The 27,989-nt window shown below is 37.6% G+C and overlaps 1 protein-coding gene across 8 annotated transcripts; it reads right to left on the bottom strand.

The window, feature by feature from the left end:
* Positions 1-27,932, bottom strand: vegfab (vascular endothelial growth factor Ab). Of its 8 annotated transcripts, XR_011978971.1 has the most exons (9): positions 27,194-27,932; positions 24,315-24,357; positions 23,390-23,586; positions 22,835-22,911; positions 22,455-22,487; positions 16,262-16,410; positions 16,115-16,147; positions 15,933-15,972; positions 13,686-13,700 (listed from the first exon to the last, which is right to left on the bottom strand). XR_011978971.1 is itself a non-coding variant. In XM_072672727.1 (8 exons), the coding sequence occupies exons 2-8, from the start codon at positions 27,371-27,373 to the stop codon at positions 7,425-7,427; spliced, it is 741 nt and encodes a 246-aa protein (XP_072528828.1). In that variant the 5' UTR covers positions 27,374-27,450; positions 27,533-27,932; the 3' UTR covers positions 5,931-7,424. The 8 variants fall into 8 exon arrangements, 5 of the variants coding, with proteins under 5 accessions (XP_072528831.1, XP_072528828.1, XP_072528827.1 ...); XM_072672727.1 differs by lacking the exons at positions 13,686-13,700; positions 15,933-15,972; positions 16,115-16,147; positions 16,262-16,410 and adding exons at positions 5,931-7,491; positions 9,215-9,358 and having other exon boundaries at positions 27,194-27,450; positions 27,533-27,932; XM_072672726.1 differs by lacking the exons at positions 13,686-13,700; positions 15,933-15,972; positions 16,115-16,147; positions 16,262-16,410 and adding exons at positions 5,931-7,491; positions 9,215-9,358.
* Between the last annotated feature and the right edge of the window lie 57 nt (positions 27,933-27,989).

Below are 27,989 nucleotides of genomic sequence, written 5' to 3'. Positions count from 1 at the left end.
GCTGGCCAGCAACCTGCGGAGCATGAACAACCACCAAGGAACCCCACAGCCTGATCTGGAACACCTGAAAAACAAGACATGACTGGGGTGAAAACATGAACAAGAACATGACATGAAAACAAGAAACCAGACTAGAACCAAAATAACTTAACTCATAGACTCTAGGCGGAACTGACGCGATGGGCGGCATCATCGCGGGTAAAGATGCGGAGGGCACCTTAGCCGTCCTAGGAACCGACACGGAGGGCGTCGTCAACACAGCAGGGGCCAGCCCGTTGCGGAACACGGCAACCAGAGTGTCAGCTAGGGAGAAGCGTAAACAGCGCTTGTCAGGCGCAACTAAATTTACCAGACGTGAACACAAAGCCTAGGGATCAGTAGTCTTACCCTTGAGGTGACTCAGCACAAACCAGAGCAGAAGTACTCTCATGAACATGGATAGCCCAACAGGACTGTAGGAAATGTGACGGACTCTCGTAAACGTCCTCGTGAAACACTGACAAGACCCTAGATTCCTTGAACAGACGACAACTCTCCAGGTTGGCTCAGAACGGCAACAGCCGAGTTAATCAACTTAAGAGTCCTTGAACTTGAAGCCTGTGGACTTGAGCCACTGGCCATGGTTGTTCATACATCAGTTAATAAATGATAATTCTGGGATCCCAATGCTTGTCTGAAGCAAGGACTTACTGTTCCTCAGCACTAAACCCTATGCCAATTTTACACCAAATATTGGAGTCTTGGCAGTCGCAAGATGTAGCGATAAGGATTTTTAATAGGTTCAGCCACAAGTCCTGCATCAACATTGGCTTTTCAGTGTTTTTTTCCAGGTTATAAACACAAATAAAAGAATTAATATAATAAAACTCATCTGTTTAGTTTAGCTTTTGGATATTACTGTTTCCCCTTTGATAAAGGTTGTAGGTTCATGGTTTCACAGACACAGGGAATTGTAGTATACTGCGATGCGGGAGCTGTCGTCTCACTGCTAGCATGCGATCACTCAGGTTTGTGGACAGTGGAGCAGGTGGACGCTAGCGTTTCAGGGTGCTCCCGTGTCTGTACTTTCTGGCTCTCTCCTTTTAATAAGGCTGTTATAGTCAGACCTGCCATAGTCGTCCATTCTCAGCTCTCCATAAAATCCTCTCAGAACTAACTCTCTCTTTTTACCTTCTCAGAGTAAATGGCCACCCAGCCCGACCGGCTGGAAGATTGCCCGCTGAGGTCCCTTCTACCTGCATCAGAACAGCTGCCACCTACTAGTCCAACTATCAGGCCCCCCACCCACCACCACCCATACCAGACCAGCGACACACCCTCCTACCACTGCTACCTGTTTAATGACCATGCTAAAACCTAAATGGACTCTTAACTTATCTTCTATCTATTTGAGGTGCCTATCAGTTATTCGTGTGGAACGCAATAAAACCAACTGACAGTGTTTCATGTTCATGCTTGTTTGAAAACATTAGGTCATCTGACCTTAAAATTTGTGCAATAAATATAGGTTGAACTGGTTAACATACCCCATTCACATTTTCATTTGTACAAGTCATTTTCAACACAGTTTTGCTAGCACCAGACTGTATGAAACTATAATGATTACACCAGCTTTTTACATAAGTGTTACCCTGCAGGACAATTAACAAAACGTTAAGGACATTATTTATTGTTTAATCTTTGATACCAGAATGTCAAAAGTCAAGATCAAAGTCAGATTTATTGTCAAAACTGCAATAGGTACAAGACATACACAGGATTGGAATTGCGTTAGTATCAGACCTATGGTGCAGCAGTAAACATCACACATTTAACATTAACAAGGTGTTTGTAGAAATAATAGATAGATAGATAAAGAGATAGATACTTGATCCTGAAGGAAATTTAGCATGCAGCAGCACAACACAATTAGCCTACTATATGAACAGGTACAGACAGGTCTCTGATACAGAAGATACAGATACACATATTAATACAATAATTAAATAATGAAATAAGTACTTTTTTCACACACTAAAGTACAGTAAAAGTACAAAAAACAGTGCATGCTCGTGTGTGCAAAAGTAAAGTGACTCAGTAAACTATAAACATCCAGTTGAATGGAGAAATAGAGTGGCTTAATATGAACATAGACCAATTATTATAGTCAGTTTATGCACCTGTGCACTTGACCATAATTATTGCACTCAATCCATTGATAACATCCAATCGGAAGAATTGAAGAACCTAATAGTGTGAGGGACAAAAGATATCCTCAGCCTGTCCATTAATACTGCAATATCATGTAATATCCATGTTAATAAACTCTTCTGCAAGATCACTATAGGAATTCCAAGCTGAAATGACTTTCACCAAAGACATGCCATTTTAATTAGTTAGAAAAATCATACATGAAAAACAAGCAGAAATTATTTTTTAATTTTAATAGTTTTGTATCATAGTTATTTGTTACTGTTGTTCAGTAATAGTAGGTGATTTCTTTATACATAATTCCATTTGGGGATTTCTACACCTATAGTTTTCTATTATATAATGATTTTTTTTATTAATACTAATGTTAATGAGAACCATATACAACACAAAAACAGCACAAATCCTTTACTTTTTAGTTAATACAGCACACCATCAGCAGGCACTAGAGCTGGCTATTGCTTCTACTGAACGGCAAGTACAATGAATAAATAAAAACAAGGACACAAGCCTGCCTTTCTCGCGTGTTTAATAAACATGCTGATACTTTACAGTTACAGTTAAATAGGTATGCTGCAAGCGCGCATATCAGGGATGTGGAATGAGAAACAGTGAGACACCGAGCATGGGAAAAAATGTATTAAGACGGGAATCAGATGTAAGACGAGTAGTAGCAAACATACCTGTACATTATATTTTAGTACATTCATCTTCTTTTCATCAAATTTTGGAATCCGGTGCACGGCAATACGTTTGTGTACAATATTAAGTTTATGTGCGAGCAAAAAAAATCTTCCAAATTTACAAAAGTGTTTGTGCGCACCCACAGAATTGTGGCACAAAAATAACGCTATAGGTTCTATTAACTACATACTTAAACCGTACTAAGAAAAATAATATTATTACTGTATACTATACTATCAGTGTAATGTATGCAAAAGCATTGGTGACCATTAAAGCATACATTGCCATTGACTTAATAAGTGCAAATAGTTAAAAATACTGATGTGTAAAATCGCACAGTTCTGCTGTGGAACCACTGGATGGCAATGTAGACTAAAACTATGCTGATAGTAGATGACCTCAGTCTTTGTGGAAATGTTATTTTAATGTGTTTAAGATACATTTGACCTGTTCTTTTGTATTATAATTAAGAAAGCTGAGTTCTGGTAAAAGAGCAGCTTGTATTTTGTTTCAAAGCTATATGTGTCTATACAATTTATTTATTTATTTTCACATTTCTTTGCAAATGCATGCTTTTCAGTCATTGGGTGTGTATTTCTCTTTTTTCTGTATGACTTCTGTGCCCAGTGACCATCTGTGATTGATGGTTGTGTCTTTTTGGAAGCTGGCTGCTGAATGGGCCTGTGGCAGGTGGTTATTTGATATGGTATTTTGAGTCTACTGTTTACTGCTTTTTTTTTTTTTACATTTCACACACACACTGTTACATTCACACACTGTACTTGTTTATGTGATACCATGAGCAGACACTGAAAAAGAATAACAGCTACCAACTTACTTTTTACCTGTATTATAATCTGCATCTTGCAATTTTCAACACCAAAGAGAAAGTGAAATGCATGTTAGAAAGTAAATTGTGTGAGTAAATTGGCTTTGCTGTGGTTGCCTGTCTATTCACACATCTGTGATCTCTGACCCACATCAGAGGGCTGAGTAGCACATATTATTGTTTGAGGCTTTGGAAATAGAGGCCAAAGAGAGTGAGTGGAGGGAGTCAGGCAAGATGATTCAGAGAGAGCCAAAGAGAGAGAGAGAGAGAGAAAGGAGACAGACAGGCGTGAATAAATGAGGGGTAGACGAGAGAAAGAGAGAGGGTGTTTGAGGGAGGAGTGTGTTCATGCTAGGGATCACGTAGGCCTGCACAGCTGCAGAGCTACAGTTGCTACTCCAATCACATTCAGCTGCCCCTGAGAAGTCACACTGGAAAAGTCACACTGGCGAAAGTGTGTAAGCGCATGCTTGTGTGCATATATGCCCTTGTGTTTCTAGGTCAGACTTCATGCTGAGCTCCATGACTTTTTACTCCTTGGGTTCAATGACCAGGTGACCAGCTACCAACAATGCAAAAGTGGCATTTCCAAAGTTAATATTAAGAACCAGACTCAAAATTCAATACTTTACTGACATTCCTTACAGTTATTAGGAATTTGTCTTAAACAGTTAAAGAATATTTTGACAAGGGAGCTTAATTAAAAGTTTTTTTTTTTAGTAATACCCATTAGGAAAACATTAAACAATAATGTGTAAATTATTGATCAATACATACTTTTTCTTGTTCCCAAAATGCTCTAAATATTGACTTTTCAACAATAAACATTTTTGATTTGGTATTATTTATTTAACAAGAAAGATGCCAGTTCTTTCGAAGAAAAAGTGAGGACTACCTATATCCTTTTATATCCATTTATTTTCCCCTGAAATACCCTTCATTTTCCTTTAGGTCAGTACTTGCCCTTTGCAAAGTAGTACAGTTTGTAAGCTTATTTTGTATTTTTTATTCATTCCTCCTACCAAAAGGCTAGTTACATTCTTAGGCCATCTCACATGCACAGCTCTTTGGAGGACTACATATTTTCGATGTTTAGGTCGGAATAATTATCATCATTCCAACCAATTCAGTTCAAATCAATTCTGACTGTGAAGGCCATGGAAAAACCTTGTGTCTCTTGAGTCCATTGTGTGATTATTGCCTACAGAATTTGCTTGTATCAACTGAGTTCATTCTTCCCTCTAACAGTGAGATGTTCCCTGTACCACTGGCTGCAACACAAGTTCAAAGCATGATTGAGCCATCCCATGCTTTCTGGATAGAGAGGTGTTCTTTTCATAAAATTATGCGAATAGCATAAATTCAAATGTACAGCATATGTCCAAATGTTTGTGGACACCCCCTCTATGGAAGAAATTCCACTACTTTTAAGTTGTACCCTTTGTTGAAGCAGAAGTGTAAGTTCACATACCAGCTTCTCTAGCCCCTGTAGAGAAGTATTGACAATATAATAGGATTTTCTGGAGCAGATAAATATTAATCTATTGACACCATGCTTGATGCCAGGCATGGGATAGAAGGGTATAAAGCCCACTAGCACTGAGCTGTGGAGCAGTAGATATGTGTTCTCTTGAATTATGGTGTTCCATCCAATACTTTTGAAAGGAATTCAGGAGTTAAGAGTGAGGTCACTCAACATCCACATTAATGCTCTTGTCACTGAATCCAATCAAATCCATGTAGCAATGCTGCAAAACCTTGTAGAAGGCCTCCCCAAAAAAAAGGATATTAAAATTGAGCAGGTGTCCCAGTACCTTTGTCCAATCAGTGTACCTTCACTCATTGTGACCAAAAGGTTCAAGTTCGCAAAAATGCATCAGGCTTTAAAGTCTTTTGTCGCAGAATTATGATGTGAGGTAAAAGTTTTTCTTCTGATGCCATGAAGGTCATATTTGGTCATAAGTGTTCCTGAAAAGCAGAACATTGCACACTTCCTGTAGAATCTTGGGTTTCGATTCCCTTTCCAGCAATTGGTCTTCCAGACCTCCTCCTTGACTTTTGCAGTACTAATTGTTAAGTTCCAGGCAGGTGTTTAGAGGAGCCTATTTATAAATGTTGGGGTGTACCACAAATTTGCATAGGGCTTTTTTACACTAACTGTAAGAAAAAAATAAAAAAAGAGAGACACTTGGATTGTAATTTCTGTGAAATAATCAAAAGGACAAGGTTTTCAATTAAACTTTTATACAAAACATAAAGTTTGAGAATAAATATGCTTTACTACATAACAGAACACATCTTACAGAGTAAATAAATAAACCAAATGAACTCAAATCAGACAATTATGAAAGTCATGTAGGGGTGTGGTCACATGATTACTTTTTGCTAGGTTTTATTATTAAAGGTATAGAGCATTTGTGGACCAAAACTGTCTTTCATACAACATAAGCTCTCCCTCATTCTCTCTCTCTATACAGCTCTAGGGAAAAAAAGACTTTTTTCCCCCATCTCTACGTGTATGGCAGACATTTTATTCCAGGCATTTCAAACAAAGCTGAGTCACCAAACAGCAATGTGAAAGACTATTGAAGAGCCTGCCAAGACATGAAAGCTGTGATTGGCAGTCAAGGTTATTTTACCATAGTGATTTTTGAATGCTCTCAAAGTTCAAATATTAGTACTGTGTTGTTTTAATTTGAATAATAACTTATTCGCATTATAATTATTATAATAATTTATTTAGAATTATTTAAGCAGTTGTTTTGGAGTAGTTGTCATTTCTGCAAATAAATGCTCTACATAGCAATATTTTTATTTAGAATTTAAGGGAAATGTTGTTAATGGTTTATGAAAAACTATGCAAATGGCAATTTCCCTTAACACATTGCCTATGAATAGAAAACCAAAGAAACTGATAATGTAGGGTGGTCCCTTTTTTCCAGAGCTGTATATCTCAAACATACATACAAGGCCTACATATAAAGCATGGTTTTGAGACAAATTCACAAAAAAAATAAAAATAAATAAATACATGAAATGACCAGTTATGAGTATGTTCTCTTTTCTACAGCACAAAAAGGGAATAAGCATTTTTGCCTACAAAACATGGCACTGCAAACAGATTCAATTAAATATGGAGAGCAAGAATACTGGCAATATACTAAAAATCGTAAAACATGGCCTCTGGGGTGTAATACACAGAAACTGGATATTATCAATGAACATTCAAAAGACCTCATGTTTTTTAATTCTCTACACTGTGTTTCACTGTGGGCTACATGAAATAATATAATTCACATGAGTTTACAGAAACAGAATATTATGATCTCATTTTACTTGTTCTTTCATTAAAGAATGAACAGAATTGATTCAAAGTGTTTTCTGCACTAATAATTAACTTCCCTTTTATAAAAGTAGACACATCTAAGGTCCTTTTCAGTCTTTCCTTGCATGCTCGGTGTAAATGATGACTGAGCGCCTAAAACACTGTTCATCTAAAAGAGAACCATATATCCAGTGATGGAGTCAAACAAGTGATTATTACATGGTAATGCTAGCTAAATTAAATGTTAGCATAAGATTTCATAAGCACACTTGCTCTCTCCGCTGTCAGTCCTGGGGGAATGCCTCCAGAGTCAGTTGACAAAGGTTCAAAGTGCTGTGCAATGAATAATTAGTGAATATTCCTTCATTCCAGAATTCCAAGTATAAAGCTTAATTTTCAGTTATCTCCGTGGCTTGTCACACCTGATAAAGACAAAAGAATCCAATGTGATACCAACATATACCTAAAACATAAATAACAAAACAAAAACAAAAATATATGTATATATCAAAATGGAAGACGTCACACTCACACACTTTTAAACAGAATTTAATATTCTGGTTAATGCAATAAAACTTCTATTAATACTCACTGCTGTATTATTCTATATGAACCTCTCAATTAAACATTTATAACAGACATAGCATATTCCTAGTTACTTGGAAACATAGTGAATGAGAATACTGGCTTCACTATTCAGAATGACGTTTTTTTAAAAGATGACTATGTTATGTTAAATGTTATTTTAGGTTAAAGATGACAAAGAGGCGGGAGAAGTGTGGTTCATGACAAATAAAATTGTGGCGAAATGGTGGAGCTGGTTGTTTGCAAACCTTTTTGGTCAACCAATCCCCTTGCATTACATATTGTAATGAATAGAATGCCTATTCCCTGTGATGCATGGTTATATTTTCAAGATATACATTGCCACAGTTTTGCATTGCAATGTCACAATAATGACCTGATGCACTGTTTACATTCCTACTGATAATAAATTGCTCATTGTAAACATATTGGCTTGTGGCTAGAGCAATTTCTCCCTAATATTGCTTAGTACTTGGGCCATAATGATATAATGGCCCAAGCCACTATAATGGCACTATAATGGCCCAAGCCACATTACAAGATAATGCCACTTGTAATGTAGTTTGCACTTATTTTCTAGCTTAAACCATGCGAGCAACACATGATTATTTGGGAAGATTTTCATAAATGTATTTCAAATAAAAATGAATAGGTGTCACGCCCGCGCCGCCGCGCCCGCGTCAGGGGCGGTCTCGGGACGCGGCTCACAGGTGATCATGAACTCCCCCTTCACGGTTAAGTTTCAGAACTTTTATGTTGACACGAACTTTTACGTTGACACTCATTGTCGCCATCTTGGTTCATGTTTGTGTTAGCGTCATGTGTGCGCACATTGTTTGGTTAATGTGTATCACCTGTGGGTTGGCGTATTTAAGTAGGGCTAGTGGCAGCTGCCGAGGATTGCACTTAGTGCAGCTATAGCACTCATGGTACTCGGCGACTCTGTTGTACTTTGTATTTACTGGTCGCGTCATTGGAGCTTACGGAACCGAGTGGGCCTTTCCAGCTGCAGCTAGCTTTAGCCTACGGAGCTATCTCACTACGCATACTCGGGGTCAAGCGCTCAGGTAACGAGCTACGGATACGCTAGTGTTTCACGGAAGCTAGCCCCACCACTGGACCGGTCCGGTCTTCAGGGTTTGGCGGCTGATCTTTCACGCACGATTGAACTTACTCACTCGTAAGTTCAGAGCGCTTGACGAACGCAGTTGTTTGTTTTCCCCAGGCACGGCCTGTAGGTTTTGGTTCACGTCTAAGTTCTAGCCCTTGAGTCTCGCCAGCCCCAGGTGTGCTCGTTTGTTTTGCCCACGTTTGGTTGCCACTGGTTCTGTTTACCCCGTTTTCCCCGTTAACATGTGCTGCTTCATTTTTGGTTTTGCTGTTTATTGTTTTCAATAAACCTCTCGCTTTGGTCCATCCCCTGCGAGTGTTCTCCCTCATTGTCAGACCGTGTGGATCATGACCATAGTAATTATAAGAATTACTAACGATAATTAGTAAAAATGGTAATTTGCATTTATGTTCTGTGAGATCAGTGTTACTAAGCAAAATCACAATGATTAACAAATGTAATAACGTGCAAACCCAACACATATACCGACCTGCACGTCCTCTCATTGAGCTCAAGTTGCCTTAATTTGCAGTCAGCCTCTGAGTGTTTGCAGGAGCACTGGCATGTCTCTGGATCCTGAATATAAAGCCTCTTTCTCCGCTCAGAACAGGTACTGCAGCACGGCTTGCAGTGACTACGAGAGAGAGAGAGAATGAATATTGTGACCATATCACCTCAGCCAAGGGTTTTCATCCGATTAATTTACCAGTTATGTAGCTCAATAATAATTGACATAAGACTTTCTGGCAGCAACAACCAGCAAGCAGTGGATTATATGGAGCCTCAGGGAAAGTAGTAATGGGGACTTCCAACTAGAATGTCCATTAGAAGGAGTTGTTGGGCAGAGTGTGGCATGACTGCGTTTACACACGCATCATTTCAAGCACTTCTTTTTAGAAAATGCACCTTTTGTACCTTTTTAAAACAATTTACAGTTTATTAACAAACAGCTATGTCCAACTCAAAATATGAATAACTTAACATTGTATTGTTCTTAATCTAAGTCTATTCAAAATGTTTCTTATATCACTGTTTTTAAGCTGGAACCACAAAACGTGGACATATAGGAAACTGTTGCAGGATTGTCGTTAGAGTATGCTTGCGTTTTTTTGGACCGAACAGACTTGCGTTTGTTCACAGCAATCAATGAAACATGATTTTTTTATTTTTATTTTTTTCCACCCTAGGAAATAAATGGCAAAATGCTTATAAAATATTTGCCACTGGTGATGTCAAAATGGATGCTTCTCCCACATACACTGAAAGAAAATACATACAGACTCTCACACATGTACAGTTTCTTTTAAACAGAACATGAGGGGGAGTGTGTTATGGGTAATTAACAATTATTAAAATTAACAATTTGTTCCGGCCACACAAGCTGATTTTTGGAAAACTGTTTTTTGCTAACAGTTTTTTTTTCCCTGCCATAACAGCAGATTTCTTTTCTCCCAAACTTCCCCAAGTTATCACTCCACTGAACGCCAATGCTTTACATTATTCAAGGAACAGAACTGACCTGAGAATAATAAAACAAGAATGACCTAAAATGAAACTAATGGATTTTGATGAGAATAAACAATTACAGCTGGAGATGGAACAAATTGTGCAGTAAGTAGAGTTGCTCTGACATAACGACAAGCTGCTTGTTAAGTAAATTCTAACAATAAAATATGACACTATGTTCATGGCTCAATTTATTTATTTCTTACTTTATTAATTTTGCCATGGACCATCACCTTGGTTATTTGCAATAACACAACATTTATATAAGTACTACAAAATATAGTAACAGTTTTTACAAAATAAAAAAAACAACAAATAATATAAGCTCTGAATTTCATACTGAGTATGCTTCAATACTGTCAATAGTTACACAATAAATAAATAAGTGGATGTTTGTTAAGGTTCATAAAGTACCTACTGAGCCCTGTAAACAGTCCAGGATAACTGCTGATCCTATAAGGCTCACCTTTTGTAGCACAGATAGAGACATAAGTGTCGTGTTTGTGTGAAAATAACTGCATGGCAGAGTTAAATGGCCACTAAGTGAACAAAGTTGTCTATAAGGATTGCTCAGCTCAGCTTTTTCCATTATTGTTAACAGGGCAGTGTTCTCACAAATATCAGCAAAGATGGAATGCTTCTCAACCATCAGACTGTGAGGTTACAACAAACTGTAGGGATGGTGTCCACCCCATGTGGGAGGGTGGGTCGTTGCTATTTGCTAGCTATAATAAAAAAATATTAGACAATAAATCCAATCATGTCTGTACCCAAAGCTCTTAAATTAGCAGTTGTTAAACCTTTGATACCAAAGAAACTAAATCTTGATCTTGATCTAACCTAACATTTATATACAAAATCTTCCAAAAATCTTCCCAATGACATAAGAAATTCTAATCTGGATTCGGACCCCATCATAGCACTGAGACAACTTGTGACTGACAGAAAACCTTTTTTTTTTTTGCCTCTGATCAAGGCTGTATGTCTTTATTACTATTATTCAGTGCAGCTTTTGATACAAAAGACCATACTATCCTTGTAGAAAGGGTAGAGAACATGGTTGGAATCACAGGAACAGTCCTATCATATTAAACTGTATTTGGCTTTAATTTAATGTTCGAGACTCAATCTTTGGTTTTAGGCTGAAAACTCATTTGTTTAATTTAGCTTTTGGTAATTAATGTTTACCTTTAGATAAAGATTGCAGATCCAGGTGTTCAGGTGAAGTAAGTATTGGATAGGTCACCAATTTTACAAATTAAATATATTTTTAAAGCTGCTATTGACATTACATGTTTACCAGATGCCAATAACCCATTCCAAACGTGCAAAGAAATCAAACCATAGATGTCCCTAAATTACGTTATGTGTAATAATGAGAAATGACACAGGGAAAAAGTACTGAGCATGCTTACTGAAATATATTTAAAACTTCGTACAAAAGACTTCTTGGTGAGGACTGCTTCAAGATACCTCCTGTATGGAGTAACTAGTTTGCATGCATTGCTTAGGTGTGATTTGGGACCTTTCTGCCACACAAAGATTCTTCAATACTGCATTACTTATTGTTTTATTTGAAATAATTGTACCTGTTGATTCCAGGTCTTTCTGTAGCTCTCCACAGGCGGTCCTTGACTCTTAGACAACTCTTCTGATAATTCTTTTACTTCTCTGTCTGGAATTATGTGGGAAGCACCTGGTCATGGCCGGTTTATGTAAAAATGTTCTCTTCACTTCCGGAATATGGCCCCAACAGTGCTCTCCTTTCAGTGAAACCTTCAGTAAATTAGAAATTCGTCTGTAACTAATGCCATCAGTATGTTTTGCAACAATAAGGTTGCAAATGTCTTAAGAGAGCTCACTGGTTTTACCCATGAGATGTTTTGTGCGGCACCTTGAAAATTAGACCCCTTTTTCTAGGCAATCAGTTAAATTATTCAATACCTTTTCCCTGTGTCATTTATTACATTACAGTATTACACATAACTTAATTAATGGGCATCTATGGTTTGATTTCTTTGCATGTGTGAATTGGATGGGTTGTTACCGACATCTGGTGAGGATTCCAAGTCAATAACACCTTTAGAAATATGTTTACTTTGAAAATTGGTGGTGTGTTCATTACTTATTTCACCTGCTGTATATTTTTGTGTTTACTGTCTATGCACCTTGTCTCATGTTTTTCCTATTCTGCACCTGATACTTAGCCTAACAGTGTTTCACTGTACTATACAATCCTGTATTAGTATATTGACAATAAAGATAAAGAACTGAACTAATTTAATAATACACAGTAATTATACAGTATACCCCCCCCCACAAAAAAAACAACAAAAAAAATTGCGTAGAAGACCATAAGACAGAGACAACAAACTGGTAGGTAAATGTAGTTTGTGTGCAGCTCGCCAGGCGCCACAATGACATTAATTGACCAATGGGAGCAAAAATGTCTACTTAGACATCAAAAGCAAGGCCTGTGATTACATATGAAGGTAAATGGGTGCTATAGGGTGCTTTTTTTTTGTAAAGTAAGTTTTGGCCAGGTTTCATATGGCCAGGTGACAAATATAATTAGATGTACTTGATTTTCTTGTATGGGGCCAATCTTTTCAGAAGTTCAATGGTTAAGAAAATATGCCTACACGGATATGTAGTTTAAGCTTCATCCTAATTGATAAATGTTTAGCATGTGAAATGCTTGTTATGTTTGTGGTCGCTATTAGGCAGTCAATTTCAGAGATAAATAATATTATATAAAATATATAACAATTTCAGTAATTTTCAGCTGGATTGTATATACGGTTGCTGAGAAAGTTTTGTAGCACAGGCCAAGTCCCCTTTTGGTGTATTTCTGCTTAACTTAACAAGCAATCATAAGGTGGAGTAAAATTTGAAATCTACTTAAGCATTCAAAAGTTATAGATGTTGGAGCAAATTTATACCTGATCCAGAAGAATTAATTTGCATATTACCATATTTGTTTACAATTATCTTTCAAATAACTTTTTTTAGATTCTCAGGGTCCAAGCACACATTAGCCCAAGGAGGCTGGTTGTGTCAGTATGAATGCATTCCTGAGACAGAAGCATTATTTGTAGTTTGTGTACATTCAGCATTTAAAAGTACACTATATGTCCAAATGTCTGAGCGTTGATTTTGAGACTCAGTCCTCATCCTGTTGATCATCCAACATCCTGTCCATGTTTCTTGCTCATCAGTTTATGATGATGTCCTTGCATGCATATGTCAACATGGTGAGTTTGAGTACCTGGGACTTCATGTGTTTGTGCTCCTGTGTATGCACACTCAAAAATAGAGACTAATGTAATGACATTTGACTTTGAAAGCCAAACATGTTAATATTCTTTAGGAGGTTTTGTGCGAGTGTGCATCCTATGCTAAGATCATGTACTCTGCCAATGTTTGTACCATGTGAGTATGTGTGTGTGCGCTCCTGAGATGGGCTTTTCCTGCAAGAGAAACAGCTGATATTTGCCATGGTTTCAAACTGCACACTCGAAGAAGAAAAATCTGTACAAATACAATAGGGTTTTACACTCTGCATTCTTTCAAGCTAATAATACAAACTCCTAACAAAAACAAAAGGGTTCCTTGCACTTTGTGCCTGAATAATAAGAAAAACCTGAACAATAATACCTGCTTGGACTCCGAAGCAGAAGAAGCAGCAGCAACAGAAGCAGCAGCAGAAAAAGAAGCAGAAGAAGACAAAGCAGCAGCAGAACAAGAAGCAGAAAAAGACAAAGCAGCAGAAGAAGAAGGTGCTTGGACTCCTAAATAAAGCTGCAAGTGGCGGGGTCCTAACGCCTTAAGCCCTTTGCCTGCACTTTGCTGTCAGATACACAGATCATAGCAAACATAGCTAATCAGCACACCACAATAATAGATATAGGGAAACCATGATGAGAAACACATATGTAAAGTTTCAGATTTTATTCAATTAAGGGTTTAGTTTGGAAAGTTATGGAATTTTTATTTATTAATAGGTATGTGTTTATTTGTCAGCCATACATTTTTCTGATAATTATTGAATTTCAGGGTCTTGTGAATTTTGAGGGTTTTTTTAAGTTTTTTTTTTTGATTGTTTAAGCAAAATGCATTTTCCATGCATTATAGCACCCCCCACTATAGGGTGACTGGGCTGTAGCATGAGGGGGTACTACAAGTTTACCAAGTACCTAGGCCTTACAGCATGGTCTGTGTGATCAGTTTTATTGCAGAAAAAGTACAACCCTAATAACCCTATTTTTCGTGTTAAACCCAAAAAATCTTTTCAAGCACTCTAATTACTGCAATGTGCGCCTTGTCAAGAATCCAGTAATATAATATAAATAATTATAATATTATTAAATATTATAATATTAATATATAATATAATATTATATACAATAATTGATTATTGCAATGCTATGGTCTCCTAGATAGTAGCCATGGAAGGTGGTTACTATAGTGCTGCTAGATGGTTATAAGGTGTTTCCTATTGAGTTGCTAGCTGGATTTATAGTTACATGAAATAGAAATACTAAATTAAAAGAACATGTTTTTTGCTCAATTTGTTGAGCAAAAAAACTACCAAAAATAAATAAATAAATCAGAAAATCTGATCTGAAAATGCGTTTGCATGCACACAAAAGTGCATATTTATGACATCTCTGACTCTACTTAACCGTTGTGTTGTCTTAAGGGGTTAGAAATGACCCAACACTGTTTACCAGAAAAGAAAACCTCATAAATGATCTTTGATCAATCAACGTGAAATCTGATGATAGACTATATGGGATATAATGACCATACAAGGTTATAATAATAGAAATACTAAATTGAATATATTGTACTTACTGTACAACTGATGTGGTTAATTACTTTTCATTTAACAATTTATAGCTGTAGATTAAATATCTTAACTTCATCCACCCCCAAAAATACCTCTAATCTTACTTTAATATAAATAGTCGTCACAAATCTGTTAAACAAGTTTGATAGTTTAGATAGGATTTGAACCTACATTAAAATGTATTATTAATTTAACATTTTTCTTTGTGTCCCTAATCCTGAACCTGTGTGTTCCGGTGCTGGGCATGTTTATTAATCAGCAGGTTTGCTAAGCAGTGACTCCCTGTTCATCTGCAAAAACAGACAAAACACATAACTTTTGATTTTATGATTTAACATTATTTAATATCATATTGTATTTTGTCTTATGTTTTGTATTTTTGTTGGGAACAGCACTATAACCATGACCAATAAACAATGTAGTAAACACTTTATTTTAATTAACTTTAATTAAATTAAAGTAATGTATTAATTATTTCATTAATCAATCAAATCAGTCTGTCGATTCTTTTCCTGCTCTCATCTTCCTCTCTTCGCAACCTCAAATCTTTAAGATCTCTAGAAGCTCATACTCTCTCCACCTCCTGGTCATCCACTGCTGCACTAGGTTCTGGTGCGTCCTCAATGATGGAGGCAGTTATGAAGTGGTGTCACACTTTAACCATGAGGACAAACCATGAACCAAGTAGTAGCATGGGGTTTCCTACAAATGCCCTCTCCTAACCCTGGACACTTGCAATCATAAGATAATTATGGTAAACAACAACAACAGAAGCAACAATTTTCAGCAAATGTGTATTTATTGACTTGCATCATTATGACAAATCTAATTTCAAATTATGTGAACATACCTTGTGTTTTTTTTTAAATATATAATCCCAATTTTTTGGCCTGCAAGAAAAGGGAAATACAATCATGTTAACTCAGGGATGCAAATAGAGGAAGATTTGAAAAAGTAATAGCAGGACAGGCACAATATCTCCTATTACTACATTAATGCAAACATTCTACAAAAAGGCTATTGCTGTCTTACCACCAAGTAGAACTGCCTGCCTGTTCCTTACTCCTTAAAATAAACAAACATTAAAAATGTTTTGTTTTAGACCAAATTTATTGGCTTTTTAAACTCATATATCATTGAATCACTACCTATGTGAAGGGTTTAAAACCCAATACTTACATATAAAAGCACACTCCTCAGCCACCATTCGCCCCTCTGCTATGCCCTCCCTGGGATGCAATGAATCTCTGGATATGTTGGTTGGTGAAGGATCCACCCATTAGACCATTCGTTGCCATGGAAAAGGAGGATGCCTGTCTCGAAGGAGCCTTCAAAATTGGAAAGTCTAGTCGCGCAACTATGATGCAACTGGCTTTTAAATACAGCCTCTGAAGAATGCAGCCTGAATTGAACACACCTTGTATGTACCGTCTGTGAGTATCAGAGGGAGAAGTGTCCATTGTGACATCACCAGTGGCAGTTATTTTTAAATTGTCTAAAACATTCTGATAATTATTTCCTATAGATATTTGAACTATTCTGTACAAAGTCAGATCAGTCCAAAAAGCACAAGCACACTCTTTGGGTATAGATACTACAATCCTGCAAACCTATGTGGTTCTAATAAACTGTACGACAAGAAACATTTTACAATTGGAGTGTAAAATAACAAGAATTAGCATGAAGTATGAAGCATAAGGTATGAAGAATATAATGTAACATAAAATATGAAAAACAGCTGGCTTTTTCATGCACATCAATTTAAAATATTCTTACGGACACTGGCACATCATCATCTTTAACGATAACTGAGGGCATTTCCAAAAAAGCAAACAAAAAATAACAAACAAACAAAAACACTACCCCACAACCCTTTCATGGCTTGGATAAGTTAACTGCATGAAAATTCAGGTCAATTCATGTTTCTGCTTAATTACATAGGTTGCTCTTTAACTACAAATTAAGTTGTATATGTACCACTGGAAAAAAGACAGGTATCTGAATCAGTGAAACCAAGGACTATTGTTTACAACTGCCTTACCTAATCTGTCGTGTTTAAAAGGTCCTCTGCTGAATGCTAAACATGGCAATCACAGCAGCTGCAAGAAAACCCCTTCTCCTTTACTGATGCAGATAATTGTTGCATTGTCTTCCAAAGCTTGATAGCATAAACACACTGATCGTAACAGCAGAGAAACCATGCTTACAGGCAGTTAAAGTGGGTTGCAATTTATGCAGAAAAGTATCTTTGTACACACTGAGGATACATTTTAGTGATTAGAAAAATGGAAAGATTAAATGGATTGAAAAGTTCACTATTACTCTACCCAAAAGAATATTATGGAACTCAATGTATATTAGGGTCATATTAGCATTGTTTCAGCATCGCCATGATGAGCTGGACCAGCTAATATCTCTGACAATCCAGCTTGACCAGCTTCTCAGCCGCCCTATCACGTCCAGGTCCCAAGACCAGACCAAGACGCAATCTCAGGCCAGATCACCCATGTATCTCACCACCTGCAGGTCAAACCCCCTGTTTCACGCCTCCCGGCCCCTACCACAAAACTAGAAGTGTGCCTTCCACTTACACAAAGTTAGCTTTCTGGGTTACGTCATTAGCAAGGCCGGTGCGATCATGGACCAGGCAACAGTTCAGGCAGTTCTAGACTGGCTCACTCCCACCTTGGTCAAGGACATTCAGAGATTCATGGGAGTCACTAACCTTTATAGGTGTTTCATACAGGACTTATAAGGAGAACTTTATATAGCTCACTTACCGATCACTTCTCTTTTAAAGAGTCAAATTGCACGTTTAGAGGATAAACTCTCATATCTGAGAGAGTTGAGTGCAGGACGTCGATTGTAACTTGATTATATTAAAGTGTTATGGATGTTGATCTGTGGGGCTTAAACTATTGCTAATTTAACTAGTACTATGCATACATGGGAACCATAAAAAAACAGGGTGGTTTATTTTTCTTTTTTACAAAAGTGCTTGTTAAACATGTCATAGTCTGGCAACGACTGCTTTCAGACACTTTTTTGGGTGCACGTATTTGTCAATGTACTGTGCATGATACATGTCCTTAGCATTTTACCTATCTGTGGTAGTGAACACACACACCCACACCCCCAGAGCAGTGGGCAGCCAACTCTAGCGCCCAGGGAGCAGAGAGGGTGAAGGGCCTTGCTCAAGGGCCCTGTTCAATGGCTCAACAGAGGCAATTTGCAGAGCCCGGGTATCTTGACCATAATATGACAAAATCCTGTCATCAATAGCCCGGAGCTTTAAACGCTGAGCCACCACAGCAGCCAGTTTCATCCAGGTTTATTTGCTCTTTCCTCTTCTTTCATTTGGAATGACTCAAATAGTTTGCTAAACTCAGTAACTGAAGGTTGTTGGTTTTCCCAAGTGTTGCTCTTGCACATGGGGAAAATAAGCTTATTTGGCCATGTACCAGAACAGAAACAGAACAGAAATTTGACACATCATACATGTAAAAAGTATGAAAGACCCTTGAAACATGAGTATGAAACATTCCTATTGGGAGATATATGGCAGTACGTTGTGTTCATATTATGGTCAGCCTAAATAAATCACGGCCAGTTCAAATAATTGCTGTCACAAAGTATAGCAATCATGCTGACAGGCCGGATTGGCCAAGTAACATGCAGAAAGTCTGAAATCACAAGTATGATAAGTCACAAGCACAATGTTTTTTTCTTCAAAGAAAACTACATGATGCACTTGAATGACTAATGACTAAAACGGAATGTCTAAAATATCTCAGACCAAAACGACTACGTAATTCACAGGAGCAAAAAAAGATGAAGAAAAACTAAGTGATACAAATCTCACACAGTTCTGCGGTTATCTCCAAGAAGACAATTTGGAAATTTAACATTTGAGTACGCAGGGCAGACGCAACACTGACACAGCAACAGTTCAACAGAGATTAGTACCATTACTGGTAAGCCATGCAATTGGGGGCAAATTTGTTGCAGCACAAACCGCTTAAGACATTAGTCTTTAAGCAACTGCTATAGATTTTAGCAGCTGACAATTAGCAAATCTGGCACCAAGACAAAAACACTCAAGTGCAGATGGGAGAGGGAGAAGACTGGTGACATACAAGTTTCTTTTTTTGTCACTGTTTTTCTTTTGCTTTCTCTTTTCACCTTCCCCTTTGCCCTTGCATGACCTTCTGGAAAAGGAACAAAAACAACAACTGAATTGTGGCAGATGATGCTACAGGTCAACCAAATGTCCCCCAAATGTCAAAGCAGGATGGAGGGAAAACTAGCTGTGTATATGGTCAGCACAGCACACAAGGTATTTAGACTATTTTCACAAGTATTAACAAAACATGTCCTTCAACATGAAAAATGCCAAAAACTATCTAACTTATCTAAGCACCTCAAAGACACCCATACAGGAGTGCACTGAATTTAAGGTGAGAGTTTTGTCAAAATGTTCATAATCTGAAATGTTACCGTTACTGTTTGTGAGTTATTGTTTTTGGTGTTTTTTGGTGCCACTGAACTACTATTATTAGTAGCAGTATTATTATTACTATGTTTTGTTGTTAATGATATGACCTGTTTTTTGGGTTATTTCTGACACTCGTAAACTCGTAAATTTGGCCTCAAATCTAGAGTATAGGCTTGAGGTGTGGTCATGGAGCTTTATAGCACTCTCCACAAAATGTTTTTCCTGTGTGTGGATAGATGACTACAGCACCCCTAAAATTTCTACATTTGTTATCACTGTGGTTTCCACACACGTCCTCAGATGTTCAAGAATTTTGGTACAAATATTGAGGAAGAAATTAGACATTTGGGATTAGTATAAACTCGAGACACGTGACAAAGAATTGCAAAGGAATAGTTGATTACGCAAACAATGATGTAATAGTGGGCAACTGATTCACCTGAGACGCAAACGAAGACCAAATGTAACATTTGACATTGCCTGAACACAGTTGCTTCAAAATTCATGAAATTTGGTAGAAACATAAATACTGACAATGTGTGTAATGATGACATTTGTGTCTTTGCCCAAGAGGAGGTCAGACATTTTGGAATTGTGTATTTTTCAACTTTTTCTAGACAATTTGTTAAGTTGCATTGATATTTGGTAGGAATAAACTTCAGACGTGTGATAAATTGTGAAGGAACAGTCAATAGCCATAATGGCGGGTAACTGATTGGCTTAAGACACCAAATGAAAACAGAAAATTCATAGATCTTGGTGATGCTGGATTTGACCAACCTAAAACTATGCTTGGTTACAAATGGCTCAGCCTTGATTACAAATTTTTTCATTTTTGTTGTAGTCATAGGTATAGCGCTACCTACATAAAGCTCAAACACACAAAAATCTAAAAGTTACAGAAAGCATGGGCTTGGGTGTGGTTTAGGAACTCCATAGTACCACCAAATGCAGAGAATGGTCAGAATGAAGGTGGTCGAATATGCACCAAATTTGGTATGGTCACTGATCTCATCGTACCAGACAAAGTTGGTTTAATCTGCCAAATAGGAAGTTGGTCATTTTGGCTGGAATGGACATCCTTTAAACTTTCAGGCAGTGTTGCATGAAACACAATGTTCGCAAATTGAAAACAAATTTAAAATTGTGTAAATTGCCAGTTATAAAGTAATAAACAGGTGTTGAATACAGTGCATTAGTTTGAACCATGGCAAATCACACACCTCATGGTGCTCTGAGGAAAAAATCAGTATAACAGAATAAAAGCAAGACCCTTATCTGAGACCCCTAAAAACAGTTCAGAGTCAATTACTCACTGGTGAGGGCAGAGACTGTGCCAGTGTCACTTACCTATGCAGTGACAACACACAGAGAGGTGATAAAGTTTATGCCTTTGTTTGGGCAACTGAATATAATGCAGATTTTCTTGCTTTTTAAAACGCACATGCTATTCATGTGAAGTAGTGGATGATCCATTTATGGATCTTATACTTGGAATTTAAGCTCCACTATTGTAATATATTGTTTGCAATAATTAAAATTTGTGCTGATTCTGCACATTTATTTGTTATTTAGTAGCTACTTCTTAAATGACTTCACCTTTAACAAGTTTTTTTTTACCTACAATAACAGATTGCATACATTATTATATTTACTTAACTAAAAGCTATATAAAAATTGGAGTAACCATAGGAAGGTAATCATAACATGCGGAATAGCATGTTATGATTAAGCATGTACCAGATGCTCTGTTTGAACCATGACAATGTTGCACCAATCAGGACAAATGAACAAATTACTGAAAAAAAGCAGGGATCGTGGTATAATGACAATACTCATACTCTGAAACAGATTGCTTGTTGCTACGAACGGCAATTGCGACACACAAAATTTGAATTTCTTTAAACTGAATGGCATCAATCTTGCAGAATACAAAAAAGCAGAATCATGTGTAATTGTGCGTGTTATTCTTGCTGAAATTAGTAGACATTAGAGTTATGAAAAACTAAAAATATGTAACTAAAATTTCTGGCACAAACCACAACGGTTTGTGTTGATGAATGGTGCACCAGCTCCAACGCAGACCAGACCAGAGTACTTCAACCAACTTGGTTACTGTAAAGGACTTGTTTAGTATAATTAGCTCGTCAAAATCATTGTTATGTGCAGTGGTTTCTGTTTCAAAACAGGTATTTAAACAGGTTTCAGAAAGGTCTCAGAAAAGTGGCATTTCAGCAGTTGTGCACCTACCTCCACAACAATAGCATCACAAGGGCAGGATTTAGATCCAACCACAGCACTTGAAACGGCAAGGTCTGGATTTAGATCCAACCACAGCACTTGAAACGGCTTCACTAAAAGTCACAAATGACCACTGGATAGGGGAGGCACTACCATTGCTGCTTGATCGTAGTGCTGCTTTTGACACCATAGATCATGGTGCTCGATTCTGCTTCATAGGCTAGAAAATACCATAGAAATTCAAGGCCCAATTCATTTGCCCTTACTTATCCTATTTGATTGATTGCTATAAAACAGATAAAACAAGCGTGAAAAAACAAAAGTCTTTACCTTTTTCCCAAAGCTATTGGTTAATTCACCACAGTACTGTACACACCACAGTATCTTGCTAATTCCTCCCAGCCCTGGTTACTTTAAAAGTTTCTTCCTCTCTAACGGAGGGAGTTTTTCCTTGCCACTGTCACCATTGCCCTGCTCAATATCGGCTTTGACCATTGTAAAACTATAACAGTTAGTCTTTTTAATTACTTGAAACGAACACTATTAACCAAAGGCTCCACCCTACACTTGTCCCTAGACCGCAGTCTGGCTGAACAGACAGAAGACAATCATGATTTCAAGAATGGCCGCACTTACTTTTCTGTCTTGTCCTGGATGTCTTTCTTCAGCCTAAAAAACAAAAGACAAAGACATCAACTCACCTTGTATTTGTTTAGATGTTAAGATCTGAATGCACTACGCAGCTACAGCTATGCAGGCAAATGGTGCCCATTAAGTCTATGCCAAAATAAAAGGCTGCTCAGATAAACACGTACAACAGCCAATAAACCTTATTACAGTTTAGCATGTCACAGAACGATTCAATAGCAACAACTAGTGCAAAGAAAGCAGGGGAAGAGAGAAGATGGAGAAGAAGTAAAACTTGTAATAACCAAGGTATAACAGCAACAAAACTTTAGCAAACTGTCAAAAAAGGTTCTTTAAAACTGTGTGCTTAGTACAGTAAAGGTTCATACCAGCACTGGCATTCAGTGTGTTCTGTGAAGCTCATCAACAAGATGCCTTTGTTGTGAAGGGGTTTTAATCGTTGTATCTATAAGGAAAACAAAATCATGAGGACAACATTGAGCATGGCTATGAGATACCCATGAAAACTGTGCTGCAGGTGAGAGAATGTGAGTTGTGTCCATAACAAATAATAAATAAACTAAAAGATACAGTACAAATGAAGGTACAAACACATTAACCACCTGACAGTCACCGGAACATCATATAAGGTTTCTCTATATAGCAGGGACTGATGTATTCAACGTAAATGGGAAAATATTATTACTATGGATAATAATAATATTTCCATTTCACACACAGGGGTTTAACTTAGGCAGTAACACCACTGCTATGTTGTTCAATCTGTTTTAGTAACTCAATGACCTTTCCCTGACTGCGTCTAATCAGGTGATTAAACAATTAAATAAACTAAAATACAGGGGTGTAAATACAGGGACTAGGGGAGTATTTAAAAAAAATCATATATGAACTTTTTAAGCCTACTGTTTGAGTAGTACTCTGACCTCCATTGTGATATTGTGTTTAACTGTGGGTGTGCACGCCAGCATCTCATCATTGCAACAGCCAGCACAGCGTATTAGCACCACACAGGATGGAATGAAGATGTGCTCAATGTCGTCTGGATACTCCTGTTGGACCTCCACTAGCACCTCCCGTGGCCGACACATTGACTTATTGTATACCTCAGTAAAGGACACCACTGCAGGGGGAATAAGAAACACATTCACCTCTAATTTAAATCAAGCTGCCACAGAATTACACTAGAACATAAATAATCAAATAATATTGCAAGCTTGAGCCTGTTGGGAAGCAGACTGCACCTAAAAAGTAATAGCAGGGTGTGGTAGGCTGTGATGTCAGCTTTTTTCTTTTGAGTAACACCCAGCAATGCCATGCCACAGAGAAATCAGCTCTTAATGACTTATGTTTTCCTCAAAGAGCTACAAAGTCTACAAAGAGCTGCAGACATGACCTACATGATCTAAAGTGGGTCAACTCGTCTGGATAGTAAACCAAAACAACAAGTGTACTTCTGTCAGTAGTAATAACGATGTACTTACCTAGAAAAGAACACTCTAGAAAATTAAACTCAACATATAAATGTGACAAATCCTCACAGACTGGGGTTACTGCAATTATATTCCTGATCTACTGTTCATCCCTGTTCTTCTAACACAATGTTTAAGCCTCATATCTGCTATTCAAATTCTGCTGGTCAAGCTCAACTGTCTATTTGCACACACTGTTTAAAAAGTCTGCCAATGTATGTGTGAAACAACTTGATAGAATAGTACTACCAATTCATTACCATTGCTTTATAAACATCAAACGAAATTAAACAGAAGCATTCTTGTCCACCAGAGGATGCCACATTCATTTAACTCTGGACAGGTGCATTACAATTTTGCTTTAAGACCATGAACTTACAGTCATGTTTAGTTCCCCCGATCTCTTTAGGGATGTAGGCACTCTGTGGAAGAAAAGTCAAATCAGTCTGAAATACAACACTTGCAAAATAACGTAAAAAAACAAAACAAAAAAAAACCCCAAGGTTTTTTAAACCAGAAGGCAACAGTCAACGTGTTATGATAGCATTTGGTCATCTCAATTACACTTACTTCTAAAGAGTGAGTGATTTTATACAGTGACAAAACAGAGGTTCTCCTATTGGGTCGAAAACGAAAAAGAATTAAACTCAGACCTAATGTTCTTCCTAGTTCAGCAGCTAAAAAATCTTGGTGCCATAATTCATTCAGATCCATAATTTGACCAACATATACCAAATATTACTAAAACAGCTTTTCTACATCTTCAGAAAATTGCCAAGCTAACAAATGCCTGCATGAACGAGAAAACGAGTTTGCATGTTTTTATTACTTCAAGGCTAGACTACAGAAATTCACTACTATCAAGATGTCCCAGTAGGAACCCCAGTAAACCTCAGCAAATGCATTCAAAATGCTGCAAACAGGGTCCCTACTAAAACAAGAAAATTTGATCAGTTAAATTCAGTACAGATTATTAAGGTCTAGCCTGAAAACTCATTTGTTTAGTTAGGCTTTCTGTAATTACTGTTTGTCTTTAGATAAATGTTGCAGATCCAGGAGTTCATGGACATAGGGAATTGTAGTAAACTGAGATGCGGTTTACTTTGTCAGATCTGCAGGCGTTGTTTAGCCACACTCTGATAATGCTCACAGTCTCTGTACTCCATGAATCCAATTAGAACCAATTATCTCTTTAGCATTTAATGACTGCTGGGCTCCTCTGCTACTCACATCAGACCAGCTGCCCACCTACCCTCCTCTTGATGTTTACATGGACTCTACAGCCTTATGTGGGGGTACGGTAACAATTTACAAGTAGTTTTGCCCAGAGGACGGTGAGTCCCAGCTTTTGTGAGTCTTGATTCTTACCAAAGTTTCTTTCTACAGGTCTGATGGACCTTTCCCTTTGCTTCTGTTACCGTTGGATTGCTCAGCAGGGTCTTCGTGTTTTTATGTTTTGCTGATCTATTTTCCTGTTACTGAATTCCTTTTGACAACACCAGTTGTTAAACGCGCAACAAAAATGATTTGATTTGACTTTGTCTAGTTGCATAATATATGGCTGCTTTACTTGACCCTTGGTTAGTTTTTTTGTGTTAAAAAACAATTCATGTTCTCAGCAACACCAGTTAAACCATTGTATTATATTGCTCAATGCATCTAATCACTTTGTCCTACCACATTTTACATAATATTTGTTAAGTATTCACAATTTCTAAATATATTTATAATATAATATATATTATAATAATATACTTTTGGCTAATCTTTGAAAAGATGTATGCCTTCAAAAACAGAATCAATCAAGAACCATTATTGTGTTACTTTGAGAAACAGCTAAGTTAGACATAGTTCTACTAAAGTGCTACTTTCCCCCCCATAGTGACAATAATATAATCACAATACGTTGAGAAATTGAGAAATTTTCTCAATACGTAATATTTATCACAATCACAGACATGATCATAGAAAAAAATACATAATTAGCAACAGATTCTGAAAAAATATTATTCAAATACTATCCCATACTTAGTACAGTTTTTTTATTTAAAAAGCCCTGCACTACATCAAATTAAGACAGACTAAAAAAACAAAAAAAAACAATTAAAAGCATGGTGTGTACCACAATACCAAAATGTATTAGAATCTGAAAAAAATTTGTCATATGGCCCATCCCTAGTAAAGGGAAGATGTGTTTCAACTTTGTTGGAACAGTAACATGAGGATAAGGTACTTTAACACATTCAAATGCAGCAATACACACAAGTGTTGGATATTAAATGTACATTAAATGTACTGCAGCTACACAGTATGACTTATGTCAAAGTGTATGTGGATACCTCTTCTAATGACTGCATTCAGCTACTTTAAGATGCACCCACTGCTGACACAGATGTGCAAATGTGCACATCCCTGTAAAGAAAACCTGCCAATAAAATAGGCCTCTCTGGAGAAGATAAACATGAATGTATTGGCACTATGCCTAATTCCAGGTTTTATGTAGCAGAGAGCATGGGTTGGATTGGATTGGCAAAATAAGTCTGTCTCTCAAATTTCAGGGCTAAAGAGAATAAAGCAGTTGGAGAGAAGAAAGCAGTGTATTAAAAGAGTCTGTTCGCTACGTTACAGCTCCTGGGCTCTCTGGAGGGTGCAACCCTGAAAGATCTCTCATGTCTACTGGAAACCGTTTGTACACGTTTTTCCCTCATTCACCAGGACTATATCATTTAATTGCTAAGCAGGGGACCCACGTGAAACAGATAAATGTCCTAATAGTTGGTACTGAACAATTTACATGGATAAATCATTTCTTCAGTAATTAGAAGCTCACTGTGTACTCATAAGTCTCATAGGTACTCAACTACTACGCCAAACATAGCTTAGTTACCCGGCGGTTCACGACGTGACTCCGTGAGCATACGTTTGCAAACAGACCAGCAAACGTAAAGTCTAGACTGAAAAACTTTAGTCCAGTCCTTAAGCCCACAGCTTGAGCTAAAGCCTGTGCCTTTTATATCCTCCCAATACAGTCGTAACGAGGCCTTTACAATAACCGACCACAATTTAAATTCAACCCCTCAACTTCTCGCCTACCGATGTTTTATTACATATACATATATCAACACACCATCTAGTATATCAAGTACCATCAAGTATAAACATAGTCAATGACCTCGCAAGGAGAACGACAAGGACGTCTAGCAGTGCAAACTAACCAAAATGGGTGAGCACCCCCTTGTGAGGAGACACGACACTTACCTTTACGGCAGAAAAATACAGAAGCGTCACGCAAAACAGCTGCAGCAAGCGGACAACAAAGTTCATGATTGAACGGACAAATCGTAAAAGTCTGTTTAAAGTCCTTTCTGACGACAGGCGAACTTTTTTAAAAACATAGGAAATGGTTTTTGAAAACGGGATAGACATGGAGAGGACCATGCGGGATCAGAGAGTTTAAACTGGCAATAATTCCACTTTTCCTCGTTTTTGGCCCAAGACAGACGCAGGAGAGACACCTGAGGGAGACAAAGTTTACAGTTTGCTCACAGTTTTCAAATAATCCAGAAACGCGAAAAACCAGGACGCAAATCCTCTCACATTGTTCTGAAGTAAACCGAGGTTTTCTTCAAAATAGTATTACAATTCACTTCACTGTGATAATCTCATTCTGGACGCTGTCACTCGTTCCCAAGTTCGTGTTCACGAATAAAGAAGAGGATAAGGGGAGGGGGGCCCTCAAAGTCTGTCCCTCTGATGCAACTCCGAGCTGTGGCAGCTTCCTGAACGTGAACGTGCGAGTCGAAAATGTGCTAGCCGGCTAAAAAAAGGCAGGAACATCGGCACGAGTGTGTTGTTGAAACGCACAGAGACCCAAATTGCAGTTCTTCTGGTGGGTTTTCAACAGTCTACGTGTACTTTTTTACTTTCTCTTCGTGTTCGTTGAACGTCGCTGCGATGAAACGCTTTAGCTGTCTGCCGTCTTTAGTCTCGGGCTCGAGCGGTTTCAACTGTCGGTCACTCCGGCAGTGAGCGAGATTGAAATCTACATTCGGGC

The sequence above is a fragment of the Salminus brasiliensis genome, chromosome 2 (genome assembly GCF_030463535.1).
Source record: "Salminus brasiliensis chromosome 2, fSalBra1.hap2, whole genome shotgun sequence".
NCBI lineage: Eukaryota > Metazoa > Chordata > Actinopteri > Characiformes > Bryconidae > Salminus > Salminus brasiliensis.
The sequence above is the reverse complement of the archived record's forward strand: the minus strand, read 5'-3'. Positions and strand labels throughout refer to the sequence as shown.